Below are 10548 nucleotides of genomic sequence, written 5' to 3'. Positions count from 1 at the left end.
TGTGACGTGCGTTTAAGTGAAAATATAATAAAACAAATCAAAAGGGATTTGGACTATTATTACCATGTATTAACATACAAAACATACAATTAATATGCTATCCTCAATGCTACCAGACTCCAGTCAACAGTAGTGGTTAGTCTTTCCACTATTCCAACAAACTCAAACTCAATTTTCAATTCAATTCAATTTATTTTTGTATAGCGTCAAATCACAACAGAAGTTATCTCAAGATGCTTTGTCTCAACTCGACAGTTTGGTTGAAGTAAACCCTTAATTCACAGAATTAGATGTGAAAAGAAATTGCCGTTATATGCGCTCCTCAAAGCCACCAGACTCCAGTCAGACAACAGTAATTTCACCTCACTGATTGTCGTAAAACACACCTCATTCATTCGACAGAAACAAAATAAAACTTATCAAAACTGTCTTTGTTAGTCTTTCCACGGTTCCAATCACCAACTCTGGTTTGAGAGTTTGAAAAAGAGACTAAATAAGAAATACACATAAAAAAAGATGTAACCACGTAACATTTTCACTGTTTACTAACCCTGCTTCCAGTGCCGTCCATGACGTCGAACGTGACACAGTCTTAGAAATAGAAACAATAGAAATGCCAGTGCAACGGCACGGCATACTTGCAACGGGAAGGGAGTCTATTGCCTACTTTTAGTGGGTTTCCCGTGTTTAAAAAAAAATGCATGTACACGATAAGTTTGGTGGAAAAAGGGTATAAATAACACATATTGATGATACATAAGAGTACTAATACATGGGTGGAAATACTACAGTTGTTCCCCTGAAATTGTGACCTTTGTTTTGCTCTTTCTAACCACTACTAGACACACTTCCACCCAACCCAAATGCAAAACATGTGGCTGCAACAATCTACAAAAGTGCAACACAAACAAATCTGACAAATACAGTAGCAGAACAAACAGTTCTTGGACCAAACTGCAGTATGCTTCCTATTACCGCAGTAACAAAGTAACTGGTGCAGCTTTGTTCTCATTAATACTACACCATGGCCACAATCATTTGTTACGCATTGTCTGTAAAAATGAGGTGATTGAGCTGCCCTCTCTAACTAAACTTGTGGAAATGAAGTAATGAATCACACTTAAGGGAGAGAGTGCTGTGTGTATTCGCAGGAAGACTCGAAGGGCAGAGGAGCTCTGTGTAGCGTAAAGAGAAAAAGAGAGAGAGAGCATTTGATTCCAGTTGAGCATCAGAGCACTGGGTGGTGCTTTACTGAAGGACAAGATCATTAAGACAGAGAGGAGCGGAGGAAAAGGCAAAATAAAGACGGACACTGCCATGAGTCAAAGCAAAGTTCTCTCCGTAGATGGGAAAAAAGGCTTCTAGCTCATCCCTGGACGGGAGCCCAGGACGGCGTGTGCCAGCCAAGATAAGTCGTCTGGATATGGTCCATAAATGCTCCATCTATTACGCTAATTTAACTCCCCGTTCGCTTGCCGTAACTCTCCCCCTTCACTTTTTAGCTTAATCAACTTGTACAATACATACGGAATGGGTTTAATAAATCCCCGCAGAAGGTCAGTAAAGTCAATGGAATCCTAATGTTGCCTGTTTAACATGTATCGAGTGCTGCAGTATAAATAAATGCATTATTGATTGAATATGAATAATTTATTAACAGTTTAGGAGGGATCAAACAATTTTAATAAACATATAGAAATAGTTTCTTGTTATAGTCTTGTTGTGTTGATGCTGTTTGCTGTTGCACACGCTGAGCAAATGGAAGTGTTGTTTTTTTTAATGAAGGAGAATAAAAGATTGTACCATGTTGCTGTGTTGGGGAGCCACGGCGGCCACGTTAAGCTGTGCTTTGCTCTGGTTCCCTCAGCAGACTCAGGAGCTTCTCCATCTTGGCTACTTCCACTTCTGGACCCTTAGGCAGCTCCTGACCCTTCTTGCCCTACACACACACACACACACACACACACACACACACACACACACACAGAGAGAGAGTGAGAAATTCGAAATGATATTATGCTTACCAAGCACTTAGGGAGACCACAAACCCAGCAGGCAGGCAGTTAACCAGAGGAGAAGACAACACAATCAGACATAAATTGAAATGGATGTAAGGTCAATAGCAGCAGAGTGGTTATATTACTCTATTATGTAATAATGTCTTTCCACCATATTGTGAAACGTTCTTTGAAGACATGGAGCTGCTGCCTAAAGGGCACCACCGCAAAGAGATCTTCCAGTTTGTGGTGTGTTGTTATTATTGGCACATTAAATACCCCCGTGTGTAGAGAAGCGCAGCCACTTAAGAGCTATATAATACGGCTCAACATTTGTCCTGTTCTGCTGCAGGAGGCCATTCTACCTCTCTTAAAGGATATTTAACGGGGCCTTTCCTTATCGAGTCTCTTTTACTATTGTTCCAGGCTTTTGTCAAACTGAATTGGACTGTGATTAAAGAAGCCTGAAACAATCTTACAGTTCAACAAAGCTTCACTTGATCTTAATCAGGAAATAACACACCATTGGGAATTGAAGAGGGAAAATGCATTACGACTTGTACCACTGAATTAATGCAACTGTTCACAGATATTACTGGATATACTGTGCAAATACGATATTTATTTATTTACTACTTTTATGAACAGAGATGTAATAGATTGCTCCAGGCATGATGTATTTTTGTAGGCCAAACAAAGAAGTTAGCATCGCCCTGGTTTTCTCAATAAAAAGCCAATGGGATTTTTTCAGTGAATACAACGAGGCTGTAAAGGCGGATGAGTCGGCGTGATGACATTTAGTAGTCTCATTTAGCCACTTGTTAGCAACCGCCTTTTTTTAAAGACATATAAAGGCTTCAAAATCCACGCGTGGGATATTTACTGACATATTTTATTTAGTAGAAACGTTAAAATCTCTCAAGCTGGTGTTAACCACAGACTTTATTTTAGGCATCTAACTAAAAAGCCATTCAAAAAAACATTGACTTCGAGACGAGGGAACGGGAAGTGCTAAAATGCTCATTAATTTCCGGTTTTTAGGATTCATTCCTATAGCACTCTATTTGTATTAACATGTCTTGTGAGTTTGCAGAGAGGCAGGATACTGATAACAGTTAGCATGATTAGATTTTATTGTTTATACAAATACAGACCTGAGATTCTTAGTTTGAAGAAAGGCAGAGTGAGGTGCAAAAGCCTAAATCATCCCAAAACTGCATGAAAATCAGCTAGCACTGTACAGAAACTACCGTTTATGTAAACAGTGAATATTTGTCTGTCCGTCTTCCACCCCTTGAGAGATCCAACAAACTGCCTCAAGAATTAAAAAGGAAGAGGTTTATAATACAGACCGCTGGAGGGATGCATCAGGACGTTTCCTGAAACCTTTTTCACAGCAACAACTTTGTGACATTTGTTAGAGCAGGAAAAGCACAGGTGTAGCTAATAAAATTAACGATGGCTCGTTACATTCAAGTGTCCCAGTAAGTCATGCTCATTAGCCAGCAAGCACAACACTGTTCAGGACCCTGGAACTACAACTTTACTTAACTATAATTAGTATTAGTAGATACACCTGGGCTTTTAACACTATGACATCCCATAATGTCTGTAATGAAATGCTACGTCTATTCTAATCATTTATTGTGTGTAGTATGTTCACACTGAAAAAATGACAACATGAGGGATAAAAATACCAGTATGCGTAACTAAAATATAGTACATTTTTGAGTGTGGTGTTGATGGATGCTATCATCCCATCCCCTCAGTAAACTCAATCTCAATCCGTAGTTTCAAGTTTCCAGTTTCAAGCTTCTTCAATTTAACTTCAGCATGATGTCCATTTAGTAAATTATGGTCACATTTAGAGTAAAATAAACGATAAAGCAGGGGATGCTTTAGGGCGTGGCTACCTTGTGATTGACAGGTCGCTTCCACGGCGTTGTCCGGTCTGGGAGTTGTCCGTGTTTTTTCGTCATATTACTTTAACCCTTTCGCAGTGTGTTTTCAGTTCATGAAAGTTAATTGAAACATTTTGGTCGTCTAAAAATGTCTTATTCAGCATTCGGTTGTACTCAGCTCCACCCTCTTGTGTCACTTGTGGTTGCAAAAAAACAAGATGGCGACGGCCAAAAACCAAGATGGTGACGAATGCAGAACTCGAGGCTTCAAAACGGCAGTCCACAAATCAATGGGTGACATCGCAGTGACGGTGTGTACATACATTTGGGTATCTGGAGTGCCTACCAACCTACAAACTATGAAATAAGACAGCCCAGTCAGTTTTTTGTGGGCTGCCTAGATCAGAAAACATGTGATTCAACAAGCCATTCAGACTTGGCTCCCCTTCCTATGTCACATGCAGGCTCATTAGAATATATCGCCCAAAGCTTGAGAACTACCTTTGCAATGGTGCACCATATTTTTCTAGCAAGCCAATCAGAGCAGACTGGGCTTTTTGGAGGGGGAGCTTAAAGAGACAGGTGCTGAAACACAGTGTTTCAGACAGAGGGCGAATACAGGTATATTTAGACGGACAGTATGCGAAAAATAATGTGCTTTTTGAACATTAAAGCATGTAAACATGTTCCAGTAGAAACCCAAAATACAAGTATGAACTTGAAATTGAGCATGATATGTCCCACTTTAAAGTTTGAAATGGATACAGCGACGGGGGATGGTCCAGACAGACAGCTGCGTTCCCTAAACGAATGGGCATCAAATCTCGATGCAACATAATATCTCTGCCATGATGAATGGCTCAATAAAGCGTCCTCCACAGTAGAGAGAAAGGCTGAGCGCGCACAAACCAGCGCTTCAAATTAATAAAACTTCAAAAGTAATCAAAATCCTAAAAAATGCATCATCTCTCAAGATGTCAACATGTGTTCTGATTCATTTTCTAAATTCCTGGCTGGCTTGCTTACTGCAGCAGTAAAATCCCAGACTGGTTCTGTCTGTATAAAAGTAATGCATACAGATAGGAAGCCCCACCTGTGGTGTAAGGCCCAGACTGTTGTGTCTGCTCATTTTCTAGCACTCATCACGAATACAAATGTAAATATTATGATGGATGTTATATTCTGGGAGACAACAGTGATTATTAGACAATCACAAAACATTGCATAAGGCTGCTTTTATATTGCAACTGCCACTTGTGATTAAAGAGAAGAGAACAAATGAGATGAACACATTCAAGCAGAACAGTGTGTTTGGTTGAACACAGACAGGGGTCATTTGATGCTAGTGGTCATGAACATTTGAAGTGTGTGTCTAAATAACACTATTATGTGCAATTCCGGGTACTGAATATGCATTATGTGAATTGTGAAACACTTTCTGAGCAGATTCCACTTGAAAGTGAAGACTGCATAAACTAAATCTATGACAGTAGACTCTTGTTTCTCCACGCCAAAGATCCTCCCAGCCCGTTCTCATTTCCTGGGCGTCAAATACTGACGCCTTGTCACTGCGTTTCAATACCGCTGCACAAGGCATCCTTTAGCGCCGGTATTTGACGCACTGGGCTTTCCCTTAACTACAATGTAAACCCATCCACAGCAACAGTAAGCACACAGGGAAAGTGCTGTGGTGATGTAGTTTAAAGAGTGAAAGAGACACACAGCAGGATGGGAGGCGGATGGGTCCAACAAACACAGGAGACCGCTGTTTGTGTCCCGTGCATCACGTTTCGCTTTCACGTTACAATCAGCTGATCGTTCGCGTCCCGTGTACACAACGTCCAGTCACATTTTCACTGTACAAATGTAGTAATTTTAAGCCCAACCAAGTTGTTTTTTCCTAAACCTAACTATAGTGGTTTTGTTGCCTAAACCTAAGCAAGTGTTTTTGTTTAATGCACAACATTAAGCATGTGTTTACTAGGGGTGTAAAGATACATCGATATGGATCGTTATATCGACTCAATGATCAACGATCGAATATCATCAGTGCAAAGTGAAAACATCGATATATGTTGTCATCTCTAAGATATGTCTTTATTTTGAAAGTCCAAGGCACATCTGTGTCACCATTTCCGTCTTTCGTAAACATTCAAACAGTGCTGAAACATGAGAAATGTGGCACTTTATAGTGAGCAGCAGGGGGGTCTATTTGTATTCTTTTTAATAAAAAAGAAAATTAAAATGTCTGGAAGAGCCCAGTAATAAAATTGTCAAATTATATATATATATTTTTTTGAATTGATATAAATGGAACTGATTGTGTTATATGGGCATATGATATCATCCAATATCGATCGCAGGCCCCTGAATTGAATCTAAATTGTATCGTGGCAGACTTTGGGATATCAGCAAATATCGTATCGTTGTCCAAATAATCAATATAATATCAAATTGTGAAGAAACTTGCGATTTACACCCCTAATGTTTACTGAGAGCCATAAGGGACACTGAGGGGTCTGACAAAGTTGGAATGAGAACGTGTTGCAGCGACGCTCCATTTTAACAACACATACCCACAGGCCTATACATTTCTGTGTGTACAGCATAACAGCAGCCACACTCGACACTACCACATTAATGACTGTAGCCCTCGCCAGGCTTACAACTGGGAAATAACTGCCGAGTTCAACACAACGGAGAGCCCTTAGAACATTTTGGAACATACTTTGGAAAGGTACATCCTGTAGTAAATGTCTGTTTTGTGTTGAGTTCTAACATGTGACCTCATTTTGCAAGCTCAAAACAATTAATCAAAACTATTTGAGGAACACCACAGGACAAGAGAGGTCAAGTGGGCTGCTTTAGTGAGAGTAAATGAGCCAAGAAGTTGGCCTGCCTCATCAGCCTTACCCAATGCCCTTCAATTAGGTCAGTACAACGCACTTGTATTGTTACAGTTTGGATTGCCAGGCCACTGTGCCAATGTTTTGGGTATATTAATGGGCCACCATGCCCATTGTGTGAGTGTTAGTGGACTGCTGTGCCAGTTGTATAAGACATATAACTGACAATATTTGCGGTGGGTGTTTGTGCCTGATGCTTATTTGCCACACTGCGTTCCAAAATGCTCTGACCACTGTCAGTGGTGCTGAACTGTGCAATTATTCCCCAATTGTACGCTTTAGGGCTACAGTCTGAGGTCGCTAATGAGGTACCACTGGATGTGTGTGTGTATGTGCTGTTATGCTGTGAGTGGTTGAATGAGAACCGTTTATGTGTGTTGCACCCAGGCCCGGCAATGCTATGCATTATGCACAAAAATGTGTTGTGAAAATAAATGCGTATTACTCTACTCATTAGAATTTCTTCTAGTTTATATGCTCCATGTGACCGACACAAAAGAAAAGTGGAGAGGCTGCTGAGCTGACTCTAAATGAGCCCTGATTAAAGTGTTGTGACTCAGGGTGCCATTTGGTTTCCTCCTGTGTTTAGTAGGACCGCTGTGATTACTCCACAGCTCATTAACCGTTGTCATGAGTGGCAACAGAGCCTTCAGTGACTCATCAATTGTGAATGGAGTAAAGTGGAATTTTGTTTTACTGTATAGCAACAACTTGCTTTGAATACAAAATTTATTTTAGCATTTTTTTCTTTTATATTTCCCCCATTTTGTCTTGGTATTAATTGCCAGTTTGGCAGAATGAGTGACAATATGGGGAGACAGACTTGTGAAAAAGATACGACGATGGGTACCCTTGCACGGTTATGTGATCGGCCTTTTAAACCACTGGGCCACCAGTAATCACATTGATTTTCAGTAAAATTTCCATTTACGTTCTACTTCTCCTTCTAGTGATCTTTTCTAACAAGCTTATTCAATTACAACGAACACTCGACTTCTCTGTGCCTAATTGTTAACTGGCCTAAATGAGCAAGGAAGAAAAAATACAGGCGATTAGTGATGCTGATAATGAGCTGCTGAGGAGGGGGGAGAACGGTGGCCTTCATTCTATTGTTATTTGGGGAAATTAGCTCGAGGTCAGGACTCTGTGAAGAATGAATCATCTGATCTGCTTTCGTTGATGTGGAACAGGTGGCAGTGATAAATAATGCAAAAGGGCAGACATGTATTCAGATCATTTACAGATAAGATGATATGTAAGGTGAAAGAACCACCCATTTCGAATGTTATCAGCCAATTGAATGGACGGTATCAGCGGTTATCACTATCATTCTAATGCTTCAGACAGACCAATCTGCACCTCACGTTGTGAACAGTGGGCAACTCTGGGTCTGAAAAGTGAAGCCAATGTGGAATTACCTTAAACTTGCATTCTTTCTAACAGCCAGCAGGGGGCGATTCCTCTGGTTGCAAAAAGAAGTCTGATTGTATAGAAGTCTATGAGAAAATGACCTTACTTCTCACTTTATTACCTCGTGTCAACATGAGTTTATGGTCTCAATTACTAAATTCAAGTCTTCTTCAATACAGCGTGATGTTGATTTAGTAAATTATGATCCCATTTAGAGTCAAATAGACCATATAGCAGGTTATGCTTTAGGGCGTGGCTACCTTGTGATTGACAGGTTGCATAGAACTTTAACCCTTTCACAGTGTGTTTTCAGTTCATTAAAGTTAATTATATCATTTTTGATTGCCTAAAAATGTCTTATTCAGTGTTCAGGCCAAAAGCCGAGATGGCGACGGCCAGAAATCAAGATCGCGACGGACAAAATGCCGAAATCTAGGCTTCAAAACGGCAGTCCACAAACAAATGGGTGACTCCATTCACTTCTTATATATTAGTGTATGGTTGTGAAAGTGAAAATTAACGTGGCCAATTCAAACAAAACAACCTTAGGTTTAGGCAACAAAACTACTTGGTTAGGTTTAGAAAAAGACAGTGGTTTGGGTTAAAATAAGTATTATGTAAATTACAAAACAAAACTATGGTAAAATAAGTTACCATTGACTTTTGGTCTCACGTGGGACACGAACAGCGGTCTCCATGATCAACCATGTGAATATATGATAATGACCTTCTGAACCTACAAGTAAGTGTAGCAGGCCCCTTCTAAACCATATCTATGAGGCTGATAACCGCTAATAACACCCATTCAATCGGCCACAACACAATAGGCCATTCAAGTTCAATGGTAATGCAGAACACATTCCTCCATAGTGCTGAAAGTGGCAGAAGATTTGGTATCAAATTTCTAATGTGGACAAGCTCCATTCGTACGTGCCAATGGAGCCTCGTTATATAGACAAAGCAGCAAGAGAAGAAACGTGGGATGGTAAAGCAGCTGCATTTGGAAAGACGGGTTTATTTTCTTACCACTTTTAGGCAGGCTTAAAATAGGCATAGCTTTTTAGTAAATAACGATTGTAATGTGATTGAATGTCCCTCTCTGGCAACTCGATACGATTCTTACCTTGGGTTTCTTGCGGAGGTTAGGGGAGAGTTTGAGGCTGCTGACATAGCCTCGGTCATCGCCCACGATGATGATAGGATAGATGGGATTAAACTCAATGTGAGTCAGCTTGGTCTTCTTTTTGGCCACCACTGACTGATGGCAGATGGCCTCATATTTGTTGATGCTGAGGTCAAACACATGAACCTGAAAAAGATGAGTGATCAAAAGAATGAATGTGTTATTGATGAATCTTTTTTATTTCTGACCCTCTAAACGGACATTTCAGGAGTTTGGCATTACCACTAACACTGACTGAAGGTCTAAATAGAAATCCGGTAAAAACTGACCCATCTTATTGATCACCATAATTAGGCTGGAGGGTGTACAGTGTGTCTGGAGAGTCTGCCTCCAGAGTAAGTAAAGGCTACATCTGTTGCTACAGATTTTGCCCTTTCATATCTTGTATTTGTGTTGTCTTTTATGTCAGAAGGAGACTGGTGGAGCCTCTGCGGGGATGCAGCCTGACCATCTGGTGCAAGGAAGGTTGTTCCCAGTAACTCAATGACTGTGCACTTCTGTCTGGATGTATGTGTGTTTTGTCTGTGCTGGCAGCCCCAATACAAAATCATAAGCATCGCTAACCAGAAGGACCAGATCCCAGATATTCTTCTTTCAGCCTATAAGTGCATTTAGACAATCTGTCGGCAACAAATGAGCCCACTGCCTCTCCACAGCCCACTCCTTTCACCAGAAAGATGACTGTGCCCGGGCTGCTAGGGTTCATACCGTCTATGTGAACCAGCGCCACACAAAGCATCGCAGTCATCACTTACAACCAATCATCATATTCTGCCAGGGTATGACTCTCTGTAACCTCCATCACTACAGCCATTATCTGCAGTGTTTTTGCTTTTGATATATGAGCACTAATGTAACATTAGTCATGACTGACTGCAGAACACACAGACTACATTTGTAATTCACACAAGAACTTGGGGCAGAGATACATTTTACTGTGTTGAAATGATTGCCTATAATTCATCAAACGTATATTGTATTACATATTGCATTCTAATTGATTTTAATTGGGGCTGTCAAAGTTAACGCAAATTTGTTTTAACTCCACTAATTTCTTTAACACATTAATTAATGCAATCGATCTTTCGGAGGTTGTAGCAGGCTCAATTTTAAAGCTGTAGTGAAGATACTGTGATCATATGAAGCTAGAA

The 10548-nt window shown here is 40.4% G+C and overlaps 1 protein-coding gene across 1 annotated transcript in view; it reads right to left on the bottom strand.

Moving 5' to 3' along the window:
• Positions 1-1628: 1628 nt before the first annotated feature.
• The window catches only part of dnai1.2 (dynein, axonemal, intermediate chain 1, paralog 2), a 29012-nt gene continuing 20092 nt past the window's right edge, over positions 1629-10548 (bottom strand). The window contains exons 18-19 of the mRNA XM_074628928.1: positions 9338-9523; positions 1629-1939 (exon numbers count right to left, since the gene is read on the bottom strand). Coding sequence (XP_074485029.1) covers positions 1838-1939; positions 9338-9523 — 288 coding nt within the window. The 3' untranslated portion in view covers positions 1629-1837. The remainder of the gene's footprint in view (positions 1940-9337; positions 9524-10548) is intronic.

This window comes from Sebastes fasciatus, chromosome 1, assembly GCF_043250625.1.
Source record: "Sebastes fasciatus isolate fSebFas1 chromosome 1, fSebFas1.pri, whole genome shotgun sequence".
NCBI lineage: Eukaryota > Metazoa > Chordata > Actinopteri > Perciformes > Sebastidae > Sebastes > Sebastes fasciatus.
The sequence above is the reverse complement of the archived record's forward strand: the minus strand, read 5'-3'. Positions and strand labels throughout refer to the sequence as shown.